The sequence below is a fragment of the Malaclemys terrapin genome, chromosome 4 (assembly GCF_027887155.1).
Source record: "Malaclemys terrapin pileata isolate rMalTer1 chromosome 4, rMalTer1.hap1, whole genome shotgun sequence".
NCBI classification, from domain to species: domain Eukaryota; kingdom Metazoa; phylum Chordata; order Testudines; family Emydidae; genus Malaclemys; species Malaclemys terrapin.
This window is the reverse complement of record NC_071508.1, coordinates 37731800-37759396: the sequence shown is the minus strand read 5'-3', so window position 1 is coordinate 37759396 and position 27597 is coordinate 37731800. Positions and strand designations below refer to the sequence as shown.

The 27597-nt window shown below is 46.4% G+C and overlaps 1 protein-coding gene across 1 annotated transcript in view; it reads left to right on the top strand.

The window, feature by feature from the left end:
* IGHMBP2 (immunoglobulin mu DNA binding protein 2) overlaps positions 1-27597 on the top strand; it is an 88549-nt gene that overhangs the window by 46113 nt on the left and 14839 nt on the right. Inside the window, exons 9-10 of the mRNA XM_054026056.1 lie at positions 12597-12779; positions 25450-25568. Coding sequence (XP_053882031.1) covers positions 12597-12779; positions 25450-25568 — 302 coding nt within the window. The remainder of the gene's footprint in view (positions 1-12596; positions 12780-25449; positions 25569-27597) is intronic.

Sequence of the window (27597 nt, the reverse complement as noted above, 5' to 3'; positions counted from 1 at the left end):
AGCAATGCTAGTTATCATGCACACAGCCACAGTTTTAAAATTACAATACATACAGCACATGCTTGAAGAACAATTACATTGCAGGGGAGAGCCGCAGCTGGTGTAAATTGCTTCCAGCGAGTTATGACAGTTTGCACCTGCTGAGGATCTATCCCTGTAATTTAAAAAAAGTGTCTTGAGTCACTGCACCTTTTTAAAAACATGAACGGACTAGGCACTTGCTGCACCACAACCTGAGTAAGGGAGCTAATTTCATAACATGGCGGCCAAAAGAAGCAAAATACATCTCTATAACCTGACTTAACTTTCAGAATAGCGAAAACCTCCTATTATATACGTCCAGAGGATAGAACAACTCAACGCAGGCTGCTAAGAGATCATTATAAATAAGGTTAAAGCAACACATCATCTTGGAGCAATAGGTTCTGATTTGAACATAAATCTTGAGAGGCTGTTATGCAGCACATCCAAATCTCAGACAAACTGGCAGATCTCCCAGCACTAGCCTGGTAATCAGCTATTGGCAAAAGGAGTTAGTGAGTAACTGGGAAGTCTGGCTGGAACCTCTGAATTCTAGTCTCAGCTTTTGCTGTTGTCTTGCTTTGTGAGCTTGTTGGCCAAGTCTTTTCGTGCCTCTGTGCCTCAGTTTCCCCATCTGTAAAATGAGGATAAGGATGCATAAGTACATCAGAGGAGTCTTAGAAGGATTAATTATTTAGAGCCAGATAATGAGCTCCTCACTCCCAGCCACGAGCAGTTACATGACTGAGTAGTTCCACTGCCTTCGGTGGTACTGCTTGTGTGAGCAACTGCTTACCCGTGAGAACAAGGGGTTTGCAATCTGGCCCTTTCAGTTTTCTGTTAAATTTTGAAGTGCTGCATAAGTGCTATGCATTAGTATTAAAACCTGCCTGAAAAAACGTCAGTGCGTGTAAATATCTTGGTTTTAGTTGTATGAAACACTTTTTATGGACATTAGAATTCAGATCAGACTACAAAGCATCCTGAATAGTGGAGGTTGTTTTACTGGACACAGCTGCACCATTAGAAAATTTTCAAACACCGTCTGTACTTGTTTAAATAATTTGGGCCAAATTATCAGCATACAAAGAAGACATTACCAAGCACATTGTGCTCTGAATGAATGGGCCAGGTCCTCAGCTGGTGTATGTTGCCATAGCTTTATTTTTATTTATTTATTTAGCTCCTTTGACTTCAGTGGAACTGTGCTGATTTACACCAGCTGAAAATCTTGAAAACTACTGACCTCTTTCAAGACATGAAACAGTAACAAAGATACTTAGCCAGTTTGGGGTGTTTACAGGTGCTTCGGCTTCACATTTCACCCTGTACCCATGGCATGCAGGTACCCTGCTAGATATAACTGCACCATTTCTCATGCACTGGTTTCAGTACCAACACAGCAAGCAGAACCAAGATTAGAACCCAAGTCTCCAGGTGTTCAGCCCAGTGCCCTAGCCACTCGACAACACTGCCTCACTCAATGGAGGAGTGATTCTCCAAAGTTTTCATATTGCAGATCACTGAAGGTAAGGATCCTTTCATAGATCCAACCTCCTACTTCTCCGTCTTGCACCTTCCCTGTGGCTGGGTTACATGAAAAAGTAATAAGGCTATTTGAAGGTGACAAGATAAAGCCGAACTGCCTTTCGTGTGATGGGTGCATATGTTTGGGCGTATTCCCCAAATTTTGTATCTGTACTGTTCACTTTGCTCCCACCTGTCCCTTGGACCTTGTGTCTCTCAGCTGCCCTTCTCTGATCCCTGAGCTCCTGTAATACTGACTTCCTCTCTGTTGCCTTTACACAGTCTCATGACTGCCAGTGCCAAGAGCCTTCCCTAGCTCTGGTTATCTGACAGGAGACATCTTTCCACTTCATCAAGACTCCATCTATTTGCAAATGCTCTTGGAAACTTGTATTTGCTCCCTTGCCTGGATGTCTTAATGCGTCTCTCCCTCTGCTTTGAGTTTTTGTTTAACTTTGCAATGAATCCCTCACGATTTTCACCATTTTCCCCTTCCTGGCCCTATGTTTACATGTTATGATGTTTAATTTTTTCCCACTCCTTCAGTTGTGCTATTTTGCTAATTTGTTGTTGCGAAGTCTACAAGTGCCAAGCTGTTGACTTTTATTTTAAGGGAGTTTTGTTGCATCTTCATGCATTTTTAAAGCTCTTACAGTACAAATAATTGGACTCTGTGAGAATAAGAAAGGGGAAGGGATGGGTGGAAGCCAAATATCTGGTTTTCAACCTTAATGGCATCCTTGTAAACAACTCTGCAGTAAAATCTGTTGTTATATCAGTTTCTTGTGGACCAATATCCAAGTCTTCTGAATTAGAAGCTTTAGCATTAGGATGCTGTGGTACCCAATGTCCCTCTTTAGGTTTAATAGATTTGGAATAAAACAGAGCAGAGAGAATGTGTCTCTAAATCAATATTGTTAACAGATTTACATCTCTCAAGTTACCAGTAAATTGTGCTCCAAGGAGCTTACTGTATTAAACAAAGCCATTGTTCAAGGCATCAGCAGTACTCTGTAGATCAGTAACCCCCTAGCCTTTTAGACAGGATACAAACCGTGAGCTTGAGCCGGCACCCAGGAGTACAGTTACTGGTGCAAGGAGTCACATTGACTTCAGCCCACTTGGAGGATCAGATTTACAAAGGGAAAGAACTAATTATTATTTCTAGTAGATTCTTTGAAAAATAAATCAGACATTTTAAATAGCTTCTTTTCGTCAGGCTTCAAAATAATATAATTGTGCTCCAAATGTATTAGCTGTTGCATTTAACTAGGAGGGTTATCAATCCAATCTCTGTCAGCTAATCCAATATAGCTATTGGACTCTACTCACATCTTTATCCTTTACAAACAAATGCTGACAAAGGTTTTTTTTTTTAATCTGTAATGGTAGAATATTTTAAAAGATTTAGAAGGCATTTAAAAGAAATATTCAGCATTACACAATTATATCTCCAGTAAAAACAGACAGCACTAGTTTAGTATTTTTGTTAATACAAGATTCTTTGCATCACTTCTACGTCTCATTTTAGCAAATTGAAATGGTGTCTAGCAGCAATTGCTTTGCAAACAATGCCAAGATTTGAGCAGAACACTGATTCTCAAGATGATGGAATGGTGGACTTTGCCTTGACCGGAGTGGCCCATTAGTTCTAGCCCCAGGAAGAACATTACAGCAGTACAGCACCTTGCACAGTGGGGTTACCAGTAGGATCAGATATACAAAGTATAGGTTTTAATTGTCATATGTGAGCGGAAATGTAGGCTTAATAAAATATGTAAGCATCATGACCCAGGGTGTGCCTTGCGATACTGCCCCTTTTTGCAGTACAAATAAGCCTCAGTACTGGGAGTATTGATTTGCATGGTTTTCACACCTAAGAGCTCCACAGTGCCTACAGAAGGACATCGGATATATAAAAGACTGTTGTCATGATGTATGGAATCAGCCCTACTTAAGCAGGAAGCCTTTATTAAATGAAACCCTCTAGAGCTGCAGACATGAACAAACAGGCTTCCACACAGCTTGTGTTCCGGCTATGTCTCCATTGCTTATCAGGGATCATTTCCTCTCTGGAACACTATATAGCACACAGGGGCAATAGATATTGCAGCTATTGTCATCTACGTCGTCACCCTGCCAGACCATACAGTACATATTCTAGTGCTTTCTCCAGTTGAAATTTAAGGGCTAGATTTTTGACTCTGGCTGCACAAAAGTGTGGGAGGTCAGACTCCTTTCTTATACCATGGCATGGGCTACCTGGACCTTGGCTCTGGGTGCAGAGGAGGAAGTGGGTGGGAAATGGGTAGAGTCTTTCTTCTACCCCCCACAACATGCCAGACAGTAGAGCTTAGTTGGCTTAGAGATAGGTAGTAATTTGCTGCAGGGATAGCCCAGCAAATTATTACCCTGGGGGAGCATGGAGGGGGGAATATGACTCCCAGAGCCACTGTTCCCTCCCTATGCTGCTTCTGGGTTTACACAACAGTGCACTGTCCCTGAAGGGCTATGTCCTTGAGAAACTATCTAGTCCCAAGCGTCTGAAACACTGCGATTCCTACAACTTCCCATGAGACTGTTTCCCAATTTAGGGCCCGCTCCAAAGCCCACTGAAGTCAATGTAAAAAGAGTCCCATTGACTTCAGTGGATTTTGGATGCGTGCCATAATGCATCTCATTGTCAGGACGCTTCCTGATATTCATCCTAAACATTTGCTTTTTCGTTTCATACCAGTCCATTACTCCTCATTACGCTCCTCAAATATTTGCAGATAATTACCGTATCCCTTCCTCCTGGTGTTGCTCAGATAAACTTAGACATATTTAGCTCTTCTAATCATTTGTCATAAATCAATCTGCATCTTTCTGCCACTGAGCTGCCTTGAAATCATCATAGTGTTACAGCAGCAGTCTTCCTGCTCAGGTATATGATGTAGTTGCATGTGGCATCCAAACAGATTTACTTCCATTTAATCACCGAATACCAAATATTGGGCCTTAACTTTCTGTGGCTAGCCACTACAGATCCAAACAATAAGCTGCACCACATGGTTTATTGCAGTTGTATAGCTTATTCCTGCAGTGATTTAAAAGGAAAATGACTGTGGGGGAGGGAATCATTACAGTACATTAAATAGCATGCCTATTTTCATAGCAGTTTCAGAAATCTCTTCATGATACAGCATAATATAAGACAAAATGCCAAATGCATGAAACTGATGATCCCATGAAAGATCTAATCCTGTTGCATGGATATTGCTGTAGATCTGCAAAGTATGCCAAAGCATTTTACAGACATCAGTGAGTTAAGCCCTCTTTATGTATGCAAGTGCTGTTACAGATGGGGAAGCCAAGGCCCAGAGAGGTTAAGTGACAAGCTCAGGCTTGCAGAGTGAGAGTCAAGTTCTGAACCAGGAATCAAACCCAGATCTCTTGACTCCCTGTGCTGTGTCTTAGTGACAAGACCATCTTTACAAAAATAGCCAGAGAATGAAAACATATTGGCTACAAGCTTTTAATGGTACTTGGTTTTACAGAGAATAGTACAAGATTGAAGAGAGGAAGCCATAGTTCCATCCTTTCATGAGACCCAAAGTAGTGTCGCTTTTTAAAATGTAAATTTAATTCAATAACCTTATTTAATCCTTGAAGTACTAATGATCCCTTTCATGGCCAGCCCAGAATGTGTCTGGGCACCTGGAGGTGGAGTCACACCTTTGGGTAGGCCACGGCAGCTCTCTTTGGCTATGAAAGACACTAATAGTTCATTCAAAGAACTTCTTTCAAGTGCTGGCTGATGATGGCTTGCCTGCAAAAGAACAGGAACAGGCAGCGGTGGCCTCTTTGGAGCTTCTGACATGGACCATTCTCATTGGCCTCTACCATTCACAAAACGCCATTGTCCAGAAGAACAGGACACCTAAGGATTGTACAGGCTATATCCCATCACCCTCTTCTGGGATGGAACAGAGGGTACACATTGAGCAGTGCCGGAAAAATCACCCAGCAAGTCAGGTCAGGAAATGAAGGATAATTTAAACAACCGAACTGGCAGGGGACAATTGAATAGGGCCAGACTGTAAGCATCAGGGCTTCAGAACTGAAATTTGGCTCAGTAGCCTTCCTCCTCTAAATAGTATCGTTGGCTCTTCAGTTACAAGAATAGTATAAGCAGTTGGGGCCTTACTTCTGTGTCTTAACCTCATTATGGCACCTCCAACAGCTAAGGACTAGATCAGTAGAAGCTCCTTTTCCCCCTCATCAGTGTTCCTTGCAACGTAGCAATATCACCATTTCTCTCTGATCTTGCTAAAGTTATCCCTGCTTTTGTGCCCTCCCAATACAATTGCTGTGATGTCCTCTCCATGGGGTACCTCAAAAGCTGCCCCGACAGTGCTTGCTTGAGTTAGCCATGTGTGCTCCAAAGACTTCCCTGGGTCCTGATTGGCTTTCAAGTGCAATTCAAGGCATGGATAGTCTTAAAAATCAATTAAAAAATCAAGTGATGATTAAAAAGTGACATTTAATAGAATGAGGAAAATACAAGTAAATAAAAATGCCTGGGGGGGAGCGTGGGGGGGGGACACACAGTTTTTATGTATCTTTCAAAAACTGGAAATAACAGAGCATGTGCCTGTCATCCTCTAGGCCACTTGGCTTGCATGCTGTATCACTTTCCTCCCCAAATCATTTTCTGACAGCAGGAGGACATTACTTTTCTAAACAATCTTCCAACCAATCTGTTATGGATGGTGACTGGATTATCTGTGTCGCTATCCAGACTGTAGCTTTGCTGTGTTTTACACCAGCTTTGCCGTGGGGAAACTGGATTGGAGGAAGTGTCCTCACTCAGCGGCGCTGGAGACATGCTGGAACTCTGGAACTTTTTTTAGGAGTCAAACGGGTGCCTTGTGGTTCTTTAGGTACTTCCAGTGCTTGTGTTCTGGCACTTCTCAAGTGCTGCATTCACCTCCTGATCCCCAGCTGCGTGTGCTTTGAAAACTGCAGGTAGGGGAGCATAGGGTTGCAAATCCCAGTCTTTTACCAAGGGACTGTTTCGTAGTAAGAAATCATTTCATCTTCCATCAAGAAGAGTGTCACTTACTGGAACTTTTCCAGACTGTAGCCCTCTAAATCTAGTCCCAGCCATCCAGAGAAGGATCAATGACCAACTGAGCTGCAGCAAGTATCTTTTGAAAGGCATCAGAAGTAAGGCTCCCAGAAAAGTGCATTGAAGGCCCAACACAGTCTGCGTTGGCCTAATGCATCAATCTAAAACCCATCTTGTCTAAACATTTTGAACTGTCCCCTGTTGCGTTTAGTTCCTTGATTAAATCCCTTCATAGGGACATGATATGTGACTAACAGAAGGGTATTGAAGAATTAGTGTGGATCTGATTCAAGATGCAATTTAAAATGAGATTGCTTTCAGTAAAGTGACTGTGTTATGGACAAGTATCAGAGGGGTAGCCGTGTTAGTCTGAATCTGTAAAAAGCAACAGAGGGTCTTGTGGCACCTTAGAGACTAACAGAAGTATTGGGAGCATAAGCTTTTGTGGGTAAGAACCTCACTTCTTCAGATGCAAGTAATGGAAATCTCAGAGGTACCTGCCTCTGGAGATTTCCATTACTTGCATCTGAAGAAGTGAGGTTCTTACCCACGAAAGCTTATGCTCCCAATACTTCTATTAGTCTCTAAGGTGCCACAGGACCCTCTGTAGTGTTATGGACAGTGTATGAAGCTATTCCTCATAGGACATCTATGTTCTCAGGGACTTCCACATTAAATATGATCCACTTAGAAGTCAGAAGACCGAGACCAAGATAATAAAGTGGTTTTGTGTCCCTCAATATTTCGAAGCTGAGCTTGAGACATCTTAATGGGGCCCAATTTTCATAGAACAGGTGCTCAGCACGTTTTAATCCCAACCTTGATTCGGCAGGGAAATTCTGCAAGTGGAATCTTAACGTCTTGCATCGTAATGTCTCTCTTTATATGCAAGGCATGATGAGTGCAATTTGACAGGGCACACGATGAGTTCAGTTGGGTTGGGTGACTTTAGCTGTGCATTTCCTGACTTCCTAGTTTTTAAGTGTGACCTTAACTTTGACTCCCTATGTGTGTTTTGAGAGAACTACATTTTTCCACCAAAGATTTTTTGTCTTAAGTAACTGAGACCTACAGCCTTAACTCCATGTATGCCTGGATTTGCCTCTGCAGCATCCCTGAATGGCCCATCAGGGCATGACTCATGCAGCCGCAGGTCTCTGCGTGTAGGTCGCTGGCTCTGCGAGGTCCAAGGTAGCGATGCTGTAGCCTCATGGCCAAAGCACACTTCAGTCCAGTCCTTTTCAGCATGTTAAGGTTCAAAGAAAACCAAGAACAAAATACCACAGCTCAGAACAGGGTGGTCCGATGAACCTTTGGTAGGACCCTGCCCTTCTATTCAGGGCTTGTCTTTAGACAGTCCTTGTTTCCACCAATTCCCCAGGGACTGGTTGTTCCATCTAGCAGAAGGCTTGTCCAGCTGGTAAGCTAGCTCAGTCTCTGAGTGGCAACTAGGCTTCTCTCACATCAGCAGAGCTCTGCTCTCCTTCCTGGTCAGCCCTGAGCTTGGCTAGGTCACCTCCTTTTAACTCCTCACTCCAGTCCTGGCATTTGCTGTGGGCTCTTTTTAACTCTCTCATGGCCAGTGTGGGGCTACCTGCCTCATCACACCATGTTTCATGACTTTTTTGGAGTGGGAATCAACAACTGGAGAAACTAATTGTATGGTAAAATAATAGTAAATGTTATTAACAGGTGAATGATTTTTAAGTGGCTTTATATCCTCATTATTAATACACCTCCCTCCCCCGACACAGACACACAACATACACACCCCGGATGCACACAGACCAGCTGTATTGGCTACAGCTACACCCCAGGGCTACAGACTCATTTTCACAAGCTTGAATTTCTCCAACCCACCCTGCAGCCCAGTTCTCGCCCCCCCCCCCCCCCCAGTGGATATACAGGATCTTGGAAAAAGTGCTGTGAATATCTATACAGGGGTTGTATTTCAGAGGATAGGGCATGTTCTGTTTTTGTGAGATGCCATTAAAAGAAATGACTTAGAACATTTCTTGCCGGTATTAAAAAGAGACGTTTTATTGCAAATACTTCATGGGTCATCTTTAAACATGATCCTTGGTTTGCTTATTAGATTTGTAAAGAATTCGTCAACTGAGTGAGGGGAAAAGATCCTCTTTGTTTGGAAAGACTCTAATCTGTTAAGTTGTCACATCTAGTTGAAGCTGTCAGTGATGTACCAAGAGGTATTTTTACATTGCTCGTCTGGAGCCGAGTGCCAAATCTCCTGAACCAGTGCGACTCACTCTTGATTTGCCTGACCTGGCTAATGCAGCCAGCTGCTTCCCTAACATAGACCTGGAGTCCACGTCTGAATAAGTGGCTTGTTTTTCATTTGCAGTGGCAGATATTCGGAAGGCTGGGAGGCCCAGGGGTTTGGTAATGAGAATCCAGATACTAAGTAAGCAAAATTTACTCCCAGCTGATGGCTCTCTGGTGGCCTCTGTGAAGCAAGTTGGTCTCAATCCAGTTTCTAGTGGACAGGCATCCACTTCACAGTTAGCACTGGTGTCTGCCTTTGTTGATAGTGCCATGAGAAACTTCAAGGACTGAATGTGAATGGAACACAGCAGCCTCTCACTCCTGGAGGTGGTCCTGGCATGGTAAGATTGGGGTAGATTGGCTCAGCAGAGTAGAAACACTTAGTTTCCTAATGCCAGGCTTGTTATGTGGATAAACAGCAGACGGGCAGCTCCAGGCACCAGCGCACCAAGCACGTGCCTGGGGCGGCAAGCCACGGGGGGCTGCCTGCCGGTCGCCGTGAGGGCGTCAGTCAGGCTGCCTTCGGCGGCATGCCTGTGGGAGGTCTGCCAGTCCCGCGGTTTTGGCGGCAATTTGGCGGTGGGTACGCCGAAGCCGCGGGACCAGCGGACCTCCCACAGGCGCGCCGCCGAATCCGCGTTACCAGCGGATCACCAGCAGGTGCACCGCCTGACTGCCGTGCTTGGCAAAATACATAGAGCCGCCCCTGACAGCAGACTCCAGGGCCTTTTTCTGATTGACACTACAACTCCTTTACCCTGGCAGAGCAAGGCAAAGGGGCCTTCGTATCAATCAGAATCAGGCCCTTCGGACTCCTGGGCTCTAAAACCAGCCCCTTTCATCAGCACTAAAATCCCTGTGTGTAAGGGATTATATGCAGTTTGAAATTTACCAAATTAGCTGTTCTGTAATAATTATTACAGAACAGTTATTCTGGACACTCTCATTCCAAAATAAGAGCTTATGCTGAAATAATTATCCTGCAATAGCTATTTCAATAAATGTCCAAGTGTAGCCAAGCTCTAACATATATCAAAATTAAACCCAACACTCTGTAGACAAACGATTTAATTCGAATGACCCCTGCATGTGGCCGGAGGGGATTATCTCAATTCTCCCAGGTGATAATTATGCCTTTTACTTCTCACTAAGAGTTAATTGGCCCTACTATTGCTAGGCCCAAAGCAATCAATAGTGGAGTCTACCCAGATCAGAGTCTATCCAACTTGATTCTACTTTCCATACGTCACTCGCCATAGGTTTTCTTTGTTGTTTATTGTTCAGTCATCGCTGTTTCTCTTCCTGCTCGCCTCAGGGCTGAGCTAACAATTTTCAGGACCACAGCAGGGCAGAGGGGAAGATGAGGGATCAAGCTGTGAGTTACTTCCCCATTGATTTCTGCTCCCAGAAGAGAAGACTATTCCGGTCTAGTCGTTCCATTTGTTCCTAAATAAGGGGTGGGCAAACTTTTTGGCCTGCGCATTACATCAGGAAAATTGTATGGCAGGCCATGAATGCTCAGAAATGGGGTGGGGTTGCGGGCTCTGGTTGGGGGTGCAGACTTTGGGGTGGGGCTGGGGATGAGGTGTTTGGGGTGTAGGAGGATGCTCTGGGCTGGAACCGAGGGGTTTGGAGGGCGGGAGGGGGGCTCACGGCTGGGGCAGGGGGTTGGGGCATGGGGAGAGGTTCAGGGGTGCAGGCTCCAACCGGCGCTTACCTCAAGCGGCTCCCGGAAGCAGAGGCATGTCCCTTTTCCAGCTCCTACCCAGAGGCACATCCAGGTGGCTCTGCACGCTGCCCCATCCACAGACACCGCCCCTGCAGCTCCCACTGGAGCCGGAGTGGGGCTATGCTGTGGCTTCCGGGAGCTGCATGCTACGGCCTCCGACCCAGCGCCCCGCCCGGAGTGGGGCAAGCCCCAGACCCCGCTCCCCAGCGGGAGCACCCAGGCTGGCTTCAAACGGCTCGTGGCCGGATCAGGCCCGCGGGCCATAGTTTGCTCACCCCTGCCCTAAATCAACACCTGACCACAGCCCCAGTCCATTGCTTGCATTGTTCATGCCAAGGTTTTGACTTTACTTATACTAAGTACCAACTTTTGCTTTTTCTTTGCTGGTTATTTACACAGATTTGGTAATAAAATTACTACCTGGCCAGAAGGGTCTGCCTTGGTGTGTGTTCACTCACCATTTACCTTAGATGGGTGAAGTGAGTGACTTCCATACCCACCTTTACTCTCCATCACAGCATTCTGGTTTATGGAATTCAGAGCAATGAAAAAGACTTCTGTAGTTGATACCTGTGTCAGAAGGAGCAGGCAAGCCCTGAAGCCATCCCATTGAAGGAGACTGAGGAGGTTGTCTCTACTGTTGGAGGGAGCTGAGCTGTGTTGTGGGTTTAATCCTAAAAACTCTGAAAGACCCAGTGTTGGAATTGCAGGGCAATGCATGTCATCCCTTTGTCTGAGCTCTCTGTCAGCTGTGGCAAGGAAGTGTCAATTGTATGATACTGTAGTGTGAGGTGGAGTATTCTCCTAGGTCCTGGCAGCAACCAGAGTATGCCATATAACATAACATTTCTTCCTCTCTTTCCCCCGCCAAACTTTCCCTTTGCATCTATGGCTGCAAATGTTGATCATGGTCATAAAATTAGTGAGTCCTTTTTAAAATCCAGCCACTGTATTTTTCTCTGCCCTCCCGTGGCAGTGAGTTCCACATATTAACCATTGATGATGTAAAGAAGTAGTTTCTTCATCTTGCTCTAAATATATGGCCCTTTTAATTTCAAGGGGCTTCTCCTGATACTGTAATGTGTGCCAGGGTAAGAAGGAGAGTCTGGTCATATTTCACTGCAGACCCTTTCCTCATCAAGGAAGTCCCTCCTGAGTCTTCTCCTCTGCAGTTGTAATTAATCTGCAATCTTTCATTTTATGTAAATCTTGCCGTGTTTCTAACATGAGGTGACCAGGCAGTACTACAAAAGAGGGCATGCATTATTGTTTCATTTAATGAAATATTTTCGGAATGATCTTCTGTCCCTTTGTTAATTGCACGCTCCTTGTGTGTTTAAACAGCCGGGGCAGTGGCTTTACTGAGTTGTTGTTTATTTATTTATTTATTTATTTAGTTGGTAGTGTTACTGTAGCACCTGGAAGACACTGTCATGGGCCAGAACCCCATTGTACTAGGCGCTGTACAAGCACAGGGTAAAAAGATAGTCCCTGCGCCCAAGAGTTTGCAGTCTAAGTACGGTGGCTCTAGATCTTTTCCGACAGAGTGCTGCAAGGTCAGAATGCGTTGCAGCAGAGAGGCAGACATAGATAGTAGTTGTAGAACCCTGTAGAGTTACCCTTTGTGTAAGAGAATTTAAAATGAGCAGTTAGAAAAAACAATCCACATAGTGGAAGCTGTGGCTAGTTATAAAACAAGGATATACAGAGATGATCTATGGTTAGTGTTCGGGACTGGGTCTCTGGGTTCTAGAGGCTCTAATGGAGATCATGGCTCCTAATCTAATAATAATTTTTGAAAGTCAGACAGAAATGTGATAACTAAATTGATGGCACCCCTTTAACAGTTTTTAAACAACCTCCTTAATGGACTTGTTCTCCTCACCTGTTCAGTTTGTCTTGTTAATTGTTCTCCTGGTGCAGGGCTGCAGCAAAGGGTCTTTCTCTCACCTTAATGGAGCGTCTGATTCAGAAATATGGCGAGAGCATAGTGAAGATGCTGACTGTGCAATACCGAATGCATCAGGCCATAATGCAGTGGGCCTCCACAGAAATGTACTGTGGCCGACTCTCAGCTCACCCTTCTGTGGCGCATCATTTACTGAAGTAAGTGACTTGGCTCTTTTTTTTTTAACCAGGTTTCAGTGAGGAATGGACATGTCAGTTAATACTTATCCACAGTTAACAATTATCCATCTGTCTGTGATATCCTTTTGCTATTTCTTTCCCATTTTGTTCTTATTTCATTTAGCAAACATTGATTTTGTTTTCCCTTGTGCAGCTTACAGAATAGAAACCCACAGGGTTATACTCTGTTTTGGTTTTAAAAAAATCCTCCTATGGCTTGCTATACAGGAAGGCCTGATCTGCAGCCTCTCCAAGAACTCCCCAGAACAGAGCGTTAAATATTGACTAACTGTAACAGCTTCAGCACTGTATCTGTTGAGACAAATCTGTAAGTGGGATTTCAGAACAGGATTTTTTTTCTTTTTAAACATGTCTGTTACTTTCTTGGTGTCGCCATTTGGGGCCTGCTCCTGCTCCCACTGAAGTCAATGGACGTTTTTGTGATCGATTTCAGTGAGAGCAAGTTAAATACGTTATGGAATTATTATGGTTTGTTTGCTTGATAGCATGTTTAGGCACTGACCAAGATTGGGGCCTTATGGCACTAGGCATTGGACATACATTCTAAACCCTTTGGGGTAGAGACACTCTTTTTGTTCTGATTTGACCGCGCCGAACACAGTGGGGTCCTGGTCTGTGACTGGGACTCCTACATATTAAATTATAATTACTTATGGTATTAATGATGATGATGATAAGACTGTCCCTGTCTGAAGAGCCTACAACTTAAATAGACAAGACAGACAACGGGTAGGAGAAAGGAAGTATCTCATTGCTCCCATTTATAGATAGGGAACTAAGGCAGAAAAGGGTTAAATGAATTGCCCAAGGTCACACAGGAAGTCGGTAATGCAGAGTGGAGAATTTAACTCAGAACTCTTAAATATCAGTCCGGTCCTTAACCACAGACCCATTGTTTCTCTTAGTGAATGCGGTGGTTGTGTTTCTTTCAAGATGCACTAATATTTTCTCAATATTTAATCAGCAAAAGTAGTTCTCAATGTCTATGTTATGGTAGCATCCAAAGTCCCCAATCCAAATCATGATCCATTGTGTTGGGAGCTGTACAAATGTAGAAAAGAGACAATCGCTGCTTCACAGGTCTTACTATCTGAGGCTACATCCACACTGCACACTTCTTTTGGCAGCGGATAGTGTGCGTACCCAGGTAGTGGGTTTCACAATCAAAGTTTCATGGATCAAATTCTCATCTGTGTGCAAAGTCTGAGTGACCAAGTTTTGTGGAGGGGGTTTCTGTGGGAATAGGGGCTGGCTGTGAGGCACGGCTTAAGCGAGTAAAGACACGCCTGAATGGTGTGGGTATGTACCTGAGTGCGTACCGTACATGGCTCTTTACTTGCCCAAGCTGTGCATCTATCTATGCCGCTGTTTTTTAGCCATGTAGTGTTCTGCTGTCTCCCGCTGCTGGAGTCCTTCCCCACCAAAGTGAAAGATTCCAGCAGCGGGGAAAGGCTCTGCCAGCTCCCCACTGCTAGAGCCCTTCACCCACTGCAGGGAAAGACTCTGGGCAGCAGGGAAAGGCTCTGGCAGCGGGGAGGTGGTGGGGAAAGGCTGAGCCTATTTCTGCTGCCTCCCCCCGTGCCAGATCTGTTCCTCACTCCAGTGAAAGGCTTTGGCTGCAGGGAGCTGCTGAAGCCTTTCCCCCTGCCTCCCCTCTGCCAGAGCCTCCCTGACACGTGTAGCTACACACTACAGCGTGGACACTGTGTACTTTTCACTCTGAAGCTACACATACAGTAAATGCCGGCGATATTGGTGTGTAGTGTAGACAGCCTAATTAGACTGGAGTTTTTCTGGGAGCTCATCATTGGAATGAATGGGAGATCAAAGTGGTTAGAGAAGTTCTTTTTCTTTTTCTTTTCTTCTATGTGATACGACCTACCTGACAACAGCTTTGAAAATCTCTGATTTCCCATTAATTCCAATAGTGAACTAAATTTCCTGTGTCCTAGGCTACATTGTCAGACTGTCAAGACGATACCCATATTTGATGGTTAATTATTGCTTGTATATTTAAGACCTCTTTTGACAGTTGTAATGATTTCCTGTGTTTCTGTGCAGTTTAGAAGTGACTGCTGTTTCATTTGTATTACAGACAAGTATCCGCTAACATCTACCGCTGTTGGCACTAATTGGTACCCTTTAAATTGCAGTCAGCACAGCTCCGTGGGTCAGGGTGACTAGGTAACTTGCGTTCCCTCTCGTGGGGCTGCAGAAGCACAAAACACTGTAGAGCCTACCATAAATTTTTAGTGTCCTTTTTTTTTTTTTTTTTAGGTGGATATTTAAAATTCAGAGAACATTTCCACCAGATTAAAACAGTTTTATGGTGGATCACATTTTGGATATGAATTACTTGAGAGGCTATTTTACTACATAAAACTCATGTTAGTTTCAATGAAATATTGTCGGAGAATTATATAAACACAGCATGATGGATGAAACTTTTCTCAATAAAAATGAGTTGTTACTGCAAATCTAGGAGGATATAAGCAGTGCATTGATGGCCTGAGCCAGCACCCAGTGTAGGCAGTGGAAAGATTCCCACTCACTTCAATGGACTCTGGATCAGGCTCTTAAACAGCAACTGTCCTTTTTCATTCACACAGTTAAAGCTGCTGTAAGATGCACACAAGTAAAAGTATGATTAGGCCGGGCAAGAAAAGAATTTGAAGAGCAACTAGCAAAGGACACAAAAACTAACAGCAAAAATTCCTTAAAGTACATCAGAAGCAGGATGCCTGCCAAACAAGGGCCACTGGAGGATCAAGGATCACTCAAAGAAGACAAGGCCTTTGCAAAGAAGCTAAATCATTTCTTTGCAGTGGTCTTCATTGCAGAGGATGTGAGGGAGATTCCCAAGCCTGAGCCATTCTTTTAGGTGACACTTCTGAGGAACTGTCCCAGATTGAGGTGTCAGTAGAGGAGGTTTTGGAACAAATTGATAAACTAAACAGTAATAAGTCACCAAGCCAGGTGGTGTATTCACCTCAGAGTTCTGAGGAACTCAAATATGAAACTCCTGAACTACTAACTGTGGTATGTAATCTGTGGCTTAAATCCACGTATGTACCAGATGACTGGTGGGTAGCCTAACTTCAGTACCACACATATTGGTTGAAACTATAGTAAAGAACATTATTCTGAGACACATAGATAAACCCGATATATTGGGGAAGAGTCAACATGGCTTTTGTAAAGGAAAATCATGCCTCACCAGTCTGTTAGAATTCTTTAAGAGTGCCAGCAAACATGTGGACAAGGGCGATCCAATTGATATAGTGTACTTGGACTTTTAGAAAGCCTTTGACAAAGTCTCTCACCAAGGCTCTTAAGCAAAATAAGTAGTCATGGGACAAGAAGGAAGGTCCTCTCATGGTTCAGTAACTGGTTAAAAGATAGGAAACAAAGGGTAGGAATAAATGGTCAGTTTTCAAAGTGGAGAGAGGTAAATAGTGAGGTCCCACAAGGATCTGTACTGGGACCAGTTCCATTCAGTGTATTCATAAATGATCTGGAAAAGGGGATGAACAGTGAGGTGGTAACATTTGCAGACCATACAAAATAACTCAAGATAGTTAAGTCAAAAGCTGACTGTGAAGAGTTGCAAAAGAATCTCACAAAACTGGGTGACTGGACAACAAAATGGCAGATGCAATTCAATGCTGATAAATGCAAAGTAATGCACATTGGAAAAAATAATCCCAACTATACATACAAAATGGGATATAAATTAGCTGTTAGCACTCAAGAAAGAGATCTTGGAGTCATTGTGGATAGTTCTCTGAAAACATCTGCTCAATGTGCAGCAGTACTCAAAAAAGGTAACAATGCTAGAATAAATAATAAGGGGGGATAAATAATAAGGGCTAAATGATAAGAAAATATCACAATACCACCATATAAATCCATGGTATGCCCACACCTTAAATACTGTGTGCAGTTCTGGTTGCCCCATCTCAGGAAAGATATATTAGAATTGGAAAAGGTAGAGAGGGCAACAAAAATGATTAGGGGTAAAGAGCAGCTTCCATGTGAGGAGAGACTGGGGCTGTTCATCTTAGAAAAGAGATGACTAAGTGGGGATATAATAGAGGTCTATGAAATCATGAATGATGTGGAGAAGGTGAATAGGGAAGTATTATTTACTCCTTCACGTATCACAAGATCCATAGATGCCGACCCCGTGGGTGCTCCGGGGCTGGCGCACCCACGGGGAAAAATTGGTGGGTGCTCTGCACCCACCGGCAACCAAGCTTCTCCCCCTAGTTCCCAGTGCTTGCCGCTGCAAAACAGCTGTTTCACGGCATAACAAGCTCCGGGAGGGAGGGTGGAGGAACGGGAACGTGGCCCGCTCAGGAGGAGGTGGGGCTAGGGCGGGGATTTGGGGAAGGGGTTGGAATAGGGGCAGGGAGGGGGTGGAGTTGGGGCGGGGACTTTGGGAAAGGGGTTGGAATGGGGGTTGGGCAGAGGTGGGAGGGGGTGGGGCAGGGGTGGAGTTGGGGCAGTGCTGGGGGCAGAGGCGAGTTGAGCACCCACCGGCGCCAGCAGAAGTTGGCACCTATGACAAGATCTTAAATTGCTGGTGGAAATCCTGCTCTGTTTATGAAATCTGTGACTATCTGATGGCTATTGTCTCAGTCCACTTCTAGTGGACAAGTAGGTATATTTTAGTCCCGATACTGAAGACCGGATCTTTTGGAAATTTCGAAAGTTCCTGCTTATTGATATTTGAAAGTAACACTGTAGGATGCTTTAATCGTGTCTGCAGCATTCTCATGTATTCTGACTCTAGTTTGCTGCCTTTTCATTTTACTGTGCCTAGGTGCTAGTAAATGAGGATCAGATGAAGTAAGTCCTGGCAGGTTTGGGGTGAGAGGGATACTGGAACCCGTTTTAAAGACCGGTTGGGCAGATCCTGGTGAGATGCTAGAACCTATATATGTAAGGCTGGAGCAACCTAACCCTCAAAACTCTGATCTTGCCCTCATTTCCACTCACCCAGCTTTGTCAAATTCGCACCACCCTACCTGCTATTTCATAGATCTGATTCTGTGTGAGGGTAGAAATTTCTGGGATCTTGGACCCAAATAAGACAAGATGTTTGCGAGATATGGAGTCTCAAGGTGAAGTGTGTCCCCCTCTTGAAACATCTTGAGTTGATTTGGAGGGAGGGGGTTGCTCAGCATATTGTCAAAAACACCTTTGAACTAGAAATTTTAAAAATGGGTAACTAAAATTAGGCTCTGAAGTCAGTATTTAGGCACCTAAATAAGTATCCTGATTTTAAAAACTGTTACACCCATAGCAGCACCCACTGACTTCAAAAGGAGCTGCTAAAAGGGGTTTAAGACGTCTGCAGCCATATATGAAACACCAAAATGTACAGGATCTAAGATGTTCCGGCCTGCCAAAGTTCCTGACCCTACCACCAAGATATCAGGAGTTGGCATTTAAACACCAATAATAAAATGATGCTTGAGATAGATATGTAGGGTGAGATTTGGCTTCAGTGGGAGTGGAGTTAGGCCAAGGCTGAGTGCTTTTGAAAATCTGTCCTGTACTGACATTCTGTAGGACAGAGGTTTTCAAATTTTTTTTTGGCGACCCAGTTGAAGAATATTGTTGATGCCTGTGACCCAACGGAGCTGGGGATGAGGGGTGTGGGAGGGGGTCAGGGCTCTGGGCTGGGGCCAGTGATGAGGGGTTTGGGGGGGACTCAGGGCTGGGACAGGGGGTTGGGGTGTATGAGGGGGTCAGGGCTCTGGGCTGGGGGTGCAGGCTCTGAGATAGGGCTGGGGATGAGGGTTTGGGGTGTAGGAAGGGGCTCCGGGTTTGGAGCCTCAGAGCTGGGGCAGGGGATTGAGGCACGGGGTTGGGGCGTGGGTTTACCTCCAGCGGCTCCCAGTCAGCGGCGCAGCTGGGATGCAGAGGCAGGCTTCCCACCTGTCCTGACACCGTGGACCACGCTGTACCCCAGAAGCGGCCAGCAGCAGGTCTGGCTCCTAGGCGGAGGCGCGCAAGCAGTTGGCTCTTGCCCGCAGGCACCGCCCCTCCAGCTCCCATTGGCCGGGAACCGGCCAATGGGAGTGCGGAGTCGGTGTCTGCGGCAGGGGCAGCGCACAGAGCCCCGTTGCACCCCCCCTGCCTAGGAGTCGGCCACAAGCTCCTCTGTTTTGCATTCTGGCACTGATCTGTCCGAGTCCAGTTTTGCATTGATAAACCGATTGTGAGCATATAAAATCTGTACATTAGGCTGCAGATAACAGATAAGGCTAACAGACTCCAGCTGTGACTGTTTCTTGGCTAGTGTGCGTGAATCTGAGAAGAGCCCGCTGCTTGGCCTGCTGCTGTGAGTCAGAGGCATTGCAGCAAAACAGGAAAGCAGAAGGAATCCTGCAACATTTATATTGCAATAATTAACTATCACTTACTTCTTCAAGCACAGCATAAATGGTAGGGCCAGTGGCCATGTGTGAAAGCTACAGAAAAGAACATTCCGAGCAGATTGCAGGAAGTCGTTCTTACTCAGAGGATAGTAAATAGAAGTAGCCTTCTGGGCAAGATTGAAACTTCAACCACTTGGGTCACTGAGGAAGTGGAAAGGATGCTGTCCTGGGAGAAGCAGTGCCCAATGCAGTCCTCTGTGAGAAGGTCTTGGTGGAGGCACCCAAAACCTTTGGATAAGTAGGGCCTCAGATCAAAGTGGGTGCTTGGTAGGTCCAGGCTCTGATTTCTGGACCATGGGTTCCAGTGTAAACAATGCCAGATTATTTAAAGGGACACTGCCAGTTGATGTGGAGCCCCTTTAAAGTTGGCTTTGATTCTGACGCTGATTGGCATTTTAGGCAGGGGTACTAACTTATGCAAACGCACCGTGTTCTCCCCGTCCATGTTTGTCTATTCAGCTGTTGCACACTGTCAGAATCCCAGTTTGTGAGCTGTCTGGGGCAGCTCTTTGTGTTACTTTTCTGTAGAGCATCTATCATGGGGGTGAGGGCCTGAACCCTGCTTCGGGTTGTTAGATGCTACTGTAATAGAAATAATGAAAATGAGTAATCCCCGCACAGCCCCATGAGACACATAGCCAGATTTCAGTTAACGGTGGTTTTCAGTAAAATGGGGTTGTGCTTTATCAAAAGGTTACACTTTGCCTTCAACATCCCTTCATAGTCCTAGTATTTCTTAAGGACCAAACCCTTCTTTCCAAACTTCCCTTCAGACACTATGAACAGGTGACAGTACACTTATGAAGCTGGAGCACTGGGCTATAAGAAACCCCCATGAATCTCACTGTTAAATCTGTGAGTATCGCCAACCCCCAGCATTCAAAAATTCATGAGTCAGTCCCTAAGAAATCATGAGATTGGCTTAAAAATCATGAGATTTAAACAAGACCTACATCTTGGGTTCCTTTTATTAGCTGCCTGGTTTCTGAGTCTTTAGGGTGCATTTTGATCATGTTTTCAAGATTTTCTCTGCAACCATGAGGGCTTAGAAACTCTTTTTTAAAGTGAAAGGTGCGATTCTCCCCTAATCACAAGAATCCAAGGGCTGGACATTTTAAGTGAAACACGAAATATTGTGAGTCCCCGTGACAAAATCACAAGAGTTGGCCACACTGGCTGTGCCTGAGAAGCACTTGACCCCTGTGGTTACTATGTTCAGCTAACTAGTCAGTAAACAAACAAGAAGTTGGGAAATGTTTCTTTCAAAGGAAGCGCAGGAGGTAGTAAGGCATTATGTATATATTGCACCAGAACTGGGATTCCGTCCAGCGTTTGGCTGCAGTGACTGTCCCAACTGTGATACTGACAACAAGATTCTCTCCCTAAAACAGTAACACATCGCTGCAGTTCACATTGCTTTGCAACAGCAAGTGGGCTAACCTTCTCCCTTGTGTTTAAGGGGTTAGCGTTTAAATAAGCACCAGAAAATTTTCCAGGGTAACACCCTGTTCTGCTGAATGCTTTCCTCTCCCAAAGGAGCATGTTGTTTCTCTCCCCAAAAAAGATTTATGCAGCTAATTCCTCTGAAATGAAGTTTCCAGATTGATTGTTCCTTGTAATGAGACGTGCTGCAAGTACGTTCTTTGGCCGCTAGGAGTTGTCAAAGAATCATGTTAATAGGATTGTCTATATGGAGGAGACTAACCATGTTTGGGTTCTAGACAGATCCTTCAGTGTGTATGTAAGCAGGCTACCAGTGTGAGGAATAGTAGGACAGATGTTAAAGGGATGGGAAGCTGCTTAGGGTTTGCATCAAGAAAGGAGGGATAAATCTGTCCTGCAGACCAAAGGAGAAGAAATACTTCAGTGAGAAACTGTTTTGCTGCTGCTCAGAACTGGATCTGTAGAAAACATGGATGGTAATTGCAGCAATTAACTGTAAATATGGGGGATGAGTCACATATTTATTAAAATCCAAATGCTGGTCTGCAGCATGAAGCCTGAACAGCTGTGCTTTGGGAAGGGAACCTCCATGGCTGGGGGGAAGAAATCTTCCTCTAGGTCTAAAAGCAGCAATGGAGTGTCTTAGGCTAGGTCTACACTACGGGGGGTGGGGAGGAGGGTTGTCGACCTAAGATACGCAACTTCAGCTACGTGAATAGCGTAGCTGAAGTTGCGTATTTTAGGTCGACTTACCTGGCTGTGAGGACGGCGGCGAGTCGACCGCTGCCGCACCGCCGTCGACTCCGCTTCCGCCTCTTGCCGTGGTGGATTTCCGGAGTCAACAGCAGAGCGATCAGGGATTGATTTTATCGCGTCTTCACTAGACGCGATAAGTTGATCCCCAATAGATCGATTGCTACCCGCCGATCCGGCGGGTAGTGAAGACATGCCCTTAGCAGGGTGCAGTGTGCTGTGGCTGGTAAATCCAGCTCGGCCCTGTCCCAGTGTCCCTAAGCACCCTACGTGCTGGTGAGCAGTGAGCGTCTGCATAGCACAGCTCTATGCCACACAAGGGTGCAGCCAAACTGCACCAGGCACCAGATCCTGTCCCCGGCTCCCTTCAAGTGGGCACTAGACCAGTCCCATGAGGGGCAGCACTGAGCTTTAAATGATTGTCCATTAGGCTGCAGTTTTACTTTGTGCTTCTTCTTGAGTTTGACTCCAAGGCAAGTCAAAAAGTTGGCTGGAATTTTCATAGGGGTGTACAGAGTCCGTTGTGTCAGTGTTAATTTATGTATGCTCATGTGCACGTGCTATCCTGGGGATGTTTCTAGCTAGAAGATGAATGAGTTTCAGTCCAGAGAGGAGAGTTCTTTTGTTGCTGATGAAGTGAGTAATATCCATTGAAAGCAAAGCAAACCGGTGGAATACAAGTGCAGATGGGCAAACTTACCGAGCTGGAAAACCATTCAAGTGTTTGGGACTGTGGTTAAGGCCCTGTCTTGCAACTCAGGAAGCTTGGGATCAGTTCCTGGTTCTGCCATGGGTTTCCCTGGTTACCTTAGAAAGCCACTTCATTTCTCTAGGTAAAATCCTGGCCCACAAACTGCAGTGGGGCCAGGACTTCATCCTCTGTCCTAGTTCCCAATCTGTAAAATGGAGATAACACTTCCTTTCTCCGACCTTTTGTTACTCTTATCTAGGGTTACCATACGTCCGGATTTTCCCGGACATGTCCGGCTTTTGGGGGCTCAAATCCCCGTCCGGGGGGAAATCCCCAAAAGCCGGGCATGTCCGGGAAAATCGGGAGGGCTGGGTGGTGCTCGGCCGGGGCCGGCGGTGCGGGGCCGGGGGCATGGTGCCGGGCCGGGAACTAGGGGCGCAGTGCCGGGCGCGGGGCCGGACGGGGAGCCGGGGGCGCGGGGCCGGGCCGGGGTCCGGGCTGGGAGCCGGTCAGCCGGGCCCGCGGGGAGCCGGTCAGCCGGGCCCGCGGGGAGCCGGGCCGGTGGGGAGCCGGTCAGCCAGGCCCGCGGGGAGCCGGGCCGGCGGGGAGCCGGTCAGCCGGGCCCGCGGGGAGCCGGGCCGGCGGGGAGCCGGTCAGCCGGGCCCGCGGGGAGCCGGGCCGGCGGGGAGCCCGGGGGTGCGCCGGGCCGCCGGGGGCCGGCAGTGCTGGGCGGGCCGGGGGTGGTCGGCCGGGGCCGCGCCTCCTCCCCCCCACACCCCCCTTACCTGCTTCAGGCTTCCCGCGAATCAAATGTTCGCGGGAAGCAGGGGAGGGGGCGGAGACTTTGGGGAGGGGGCGGGGTTGGGGCGGGGGTATGGGCGGGGCTGGGGGCGGGGCCGGGGGCCGTGGAGTGTCCTCCATTTGGAGGCAGAGAATATGGTAACCCTACTCTTATCTGTTTGGCTTGTAAGTTGTTTGGGGCAGGGACTGTCTCCTACTATGTGTGTGTACTCCTCTTAGCGCAGTGTTCTGCCAATCTGGGCTGGGGCCTCTTGGTGCTGTTGTAATAATAGCAACTTTGGTTTTGTTCCTGTGGCATCTCAGTGATGATAGGATTGTACTGTAAGATCAGAGCCTTTGGACTTGCAGTGTACTTGCCTTGAAGCTGTCCAGGTTTCCTAATCCAACCCTTCCATCTCTTGATCCATTCACAGACTGTGAATTCAAGGAACAACTCTCTTCGGTGTTAAAATGTAACTTTTTGACGTAGCTTCTTCAGATGTAGAAATGATATGAAACCAGAATCCCTGGCTAGTTACCTGGCTGGTGTGTTCTGACTTAAGGAATATCACAGCTGTCAAATTGCTACATTTTAGAACACTTTTAGGGACTCTTCCTCCTTACGGTGCTAAAAGCTACTGCAGCATAAACCTATTTCTGTAGCTTTACTGTCTGACGCTAGTGGAGTGAAACTCCACTAACTCCCACGCTCTCTACTTTGCCTAGTATTAGAAATGATTGCAGTTCATAAAAAAGTGGTGTGTGGTTTAGCTCCATGGATCAGTCAGCCAAAAGTTTTCAGGGCTGGCTGGCTAGCCCAGGCTTTGAGAAGAAGCAACTGCCCAGTGGTGCCCACCACCCCTATCATTGGGCTGCTGGGGAGAGGGGTTTAAGGGAATGTTACAACATAGTCCCTATGACCAGTGTTCAGCTCCGTTTTTCAGACACAAAGTTCTGCCACTGCTGAACTGCCACCATCTTGGAAATTGATATATGGCATGGTCACAAGTCTGTCTTGCAGTGCACTGCAGTGACCATCATCTTTGTCAATACCAGGGGCTGAGCGGGGGGATCCAAGAGCTAAAGGCACGAGCCTTTGTACTAGCTGAAGAGCCAGACTCTCAAGCTGAAAGCTAGAGCAGACCCATGTCCTCCGTGAAACAGGCGCTGTCCAGGACATGTAACACACCCAATGGGTTACATAGGCTGATCCCGGAGCAGCGGCATTCATCGCACTCTTAAAGTGATGCAATACATAACAATTAGAGCCATGTCATTACCAATGCAGCACGCCCAGAACACTGAGGAGAGAAGGGGATCTGGGAGGCATTTTATAACATAGGTGGTGTCATAACTATAAAGGGAAGGGTAACAGCCCTCCTGTGTACCATACTATAATCCCTCCTGGCCAGAGACTCCAAAATCCTTTTACCTGTAAAGGGTTAAGAAGCTCAGGTAACCTGGCTGACACCTGACCCAAAGGACCAATAAGGGGACAAGATACTTTCAAATCTTGGTGGGGGGAAGGCTTTTGTTTGTGCTCTTTGTTTTGGGGGGTTGTTCGCTCTTGGGACTAAGAGGGACCAGACATCAATCCATGCTCTCCAAATCTTTCTGAACAAGTCTCTCATATTTCAAACTTGTAAGTACAGCCAGGCAAGGCGTGTTAGTTTTATCTTTGTTTTCTCAACTTGTAAATGTACCTTTTACTAGGGTGTTTACCTCTGTTTGCTGTAACTTTGAACCTAAGGCTAGAGGGGGTTCCTCTGGGCTCGTTAAGTTTGATTACCCTGTAGAGTTATTTTCCATCCTGATTTTACAGAGATGATTTTTACCTTCTCCTTTAATTAAAACCCTTCTTTTTAAGAACCTGATTGATTTTTCCTTGTTTTTAGATCCAAGGGAGTTGGATCTTGATCCACCAGGAGTTGGTGGGAGGAAGGAGGGGGGATGGTTAATTTCTCCTTGTTTTAAGATCCCAGGGGTTTGGATCTGTATTCACCAGGGAATTGGTGAAGAGTCTCTCAAGGCTACCCAGGGAAGGGAATTAGCACATTGGGAGTGGTGGCAGTGGACCAGATCTAAGCTGGTAGTTAAGCTTAGAAGTTTTCATGCAGGCCCCCACATCTGTACCCTAAAGTTCAGAGAGGGGAAAGAGCCTTGACAGGTGGGGAAAATGAAGTAGAGAGGTGAAGGGATTTATGCAAGGTCACACAGCTGAGCTGAGATTAGAATGCAAGCGCTCCTGACTCCCAGTCCTGTCACCATTCTTGTGCACCACATGACATACGGACCTGTTTGAACTTCCCCCTCCAGAGTGGATGCCTTTGTTGGTCTATAACCTGGCCTGTAGTGGGTGCTATATAACAGTTTCTCTGTCTTACCCTTGAGACTAGAGTCTCTTTATTCGCCGTGTTGGGGCAGAGGGGGGAGGCAGAATGTTTGATCTGCTGTCTGATGCTCATTGTTACTTCAGTGTTGCTAATTCACTCTTTTCCACATAACCCGTTAGGGACCTGCCGGGAGTTGCTTCTACAGAAGAGACTAGGATTCCATTGCTGCTTATAGACACAGCTGGCTGTGGCTTATTTGAGCTTGAAGTGGAAGATGAACAGTCTAAAGGGAATCAAGGTACTGTTGCTTCACAGGACGCCAGATTCGCTGACAGCAGTAGATTGTCCCAGATTCCCAGCCCTCTAGCTTGCAGCCATTCTGTCCATTCACCAGCTAAGTCATAGCACAGCCTGGAGGAGAGTTCAAATAACACTGGATAACTCTCTATCAGAGGAAGTTGGAGGGTTATTGAGTGGATGATATTGAAAAATGATATACTGGCTCTTACAGGGATGTAGAGGACCGGTCAAGTGGCAAGGACTGCCAGTAACTATGTGGCGGTGTCTCCTGTGGATGGGGTTAGCCCTGTTTCTTTAAAACTCTGGAAAGAGCAAAGCAATACGATGTAGTACATTAGATGGAAGGAACGCCGGGGGCTGCTGAAGGATATTCATAGTGGCTGATCAACCAGCCCTGCCACATCCCAAAGAGCTACCTGAGGACCCCTACAGAGCTGGGCTCAGTTGTGCACAGGGATAATTGCCCCCTCCCCATGAGCTTCTGCATCCTCCCCACCCAAGAGTTTTGCTGTGCAAGGATTTGGGCCACAGAGTGCGGTGGAACTTAACGTTCTTGGGCTGCCCCATGTGCTGGGACTGAAAGCAGCAGCCACCTTCATACCATTAACCGCCTTACATTAAAAGGATTAATGCTTCCTGTCTGCTCCCTCTCCCTTTTGGACATAAAATGCCAGCAGGGTGGCACCCTACCATGGAGAGAGGGCAGCAGGAACAGTGCCTCCCCCACGCCCTTTCAGGGCTGCTGAACCGTGATATCTTCAAGGGCTTTCATAGACAGTGACAAACCTCTTTATTACTTGGTTACCAATTCAGGGAGTGGTGCCTAATCAAATGGGTCACACCATTTATTACCCGCTCTTCCCATCATTGTAAGATTAATTTCCTTAAGTGCATGGCAATGACTGTTTCCTAGGCGAATCGGTTGTGTACAGCCCTTGTCCTTTGGAGTTAAGGCCTGCATCAATTCCTTTCCAGTGCTTTCTGATACAGCTTTTCCCTTCTGTGACCATCTCTCCCCTTCCGCTTCATCGCTTTACCCCAGACCCAACCACGCACCCAGAGTGAGATCTGAGTCCTCTGAATCCATTTCTTCTCTCCTCTGCTCTAGTCCAGATCCAGCCAGGAATCGGGGCCCCATCCTGCTAGGCGCTGTACATACACACGATGAATAGCCAGTCCCTGCCCCAGAGAGCTTACAGCCAAAGTATAACTATGATTTGGAGCCACTTCTCCTCTCCTGCTGGAGCCGCTTCTGTAAGTGCAGCTCCTGCCCTCCTCTCAGAAGGGACATATCAATGTCTCTTGCAGGCGCCAGTGCCAGTTTAGCTCCATGGATCAGTCAGCCAAGAATTTGGAAACAGGAAGAACGAGCACAGCCCCCTGCCTTGCATAAACAGGCTCGGCTGGCCTAGAGCAGTGGTCTCCAAAGTGGGATGCGTGCAAGAGGATCCTTCGGGGTGCGCCGCCGGAGCAGCACCGCTTCCCTCCCCCACCCCCCCCAGCAGTTCGGCCGGGAGCAGGGGGTGCGTGCTCAAAACTTTTTTACTAATGAGGTGACCACTGGCCTAGAGCATGACACCTGGCATGTGCTGTTCTGCATGCATTGGGGTTTCTGGGTGGCAACACAATGGACTGGGACCATAGCCGAAGCAGCTGCTGCTCGTTAGAGCTGGAGCAGGCTGGAAGAAAACAGACTGAATGGCCTCGGATCAGATAACGGGGGTTTAAATACCACACAGATTGTCACACCAGCCAGGAAATGGTGGGCAGAGCTGTGAGTTTTCAGCATGGCGTGTCGCCCTCAATGCTGAACTCCCATTTGGTTTGTGTTGTACAGTAGTCTCCGGGGTTTTTGCTTTAATTGCCTTGGAGTATCACTTTGTCAGATCTTTATTGTAACACATTAGGTACATAAACCTGTACAGTTAAATGGGACAGTAGCAGCTTCACCATAGTCATATAAGGAGACTCCAAACAGAGAGAAAGACCAGAGCACTAGGGACAGCGTTTTATGTTGGCAAATTAGT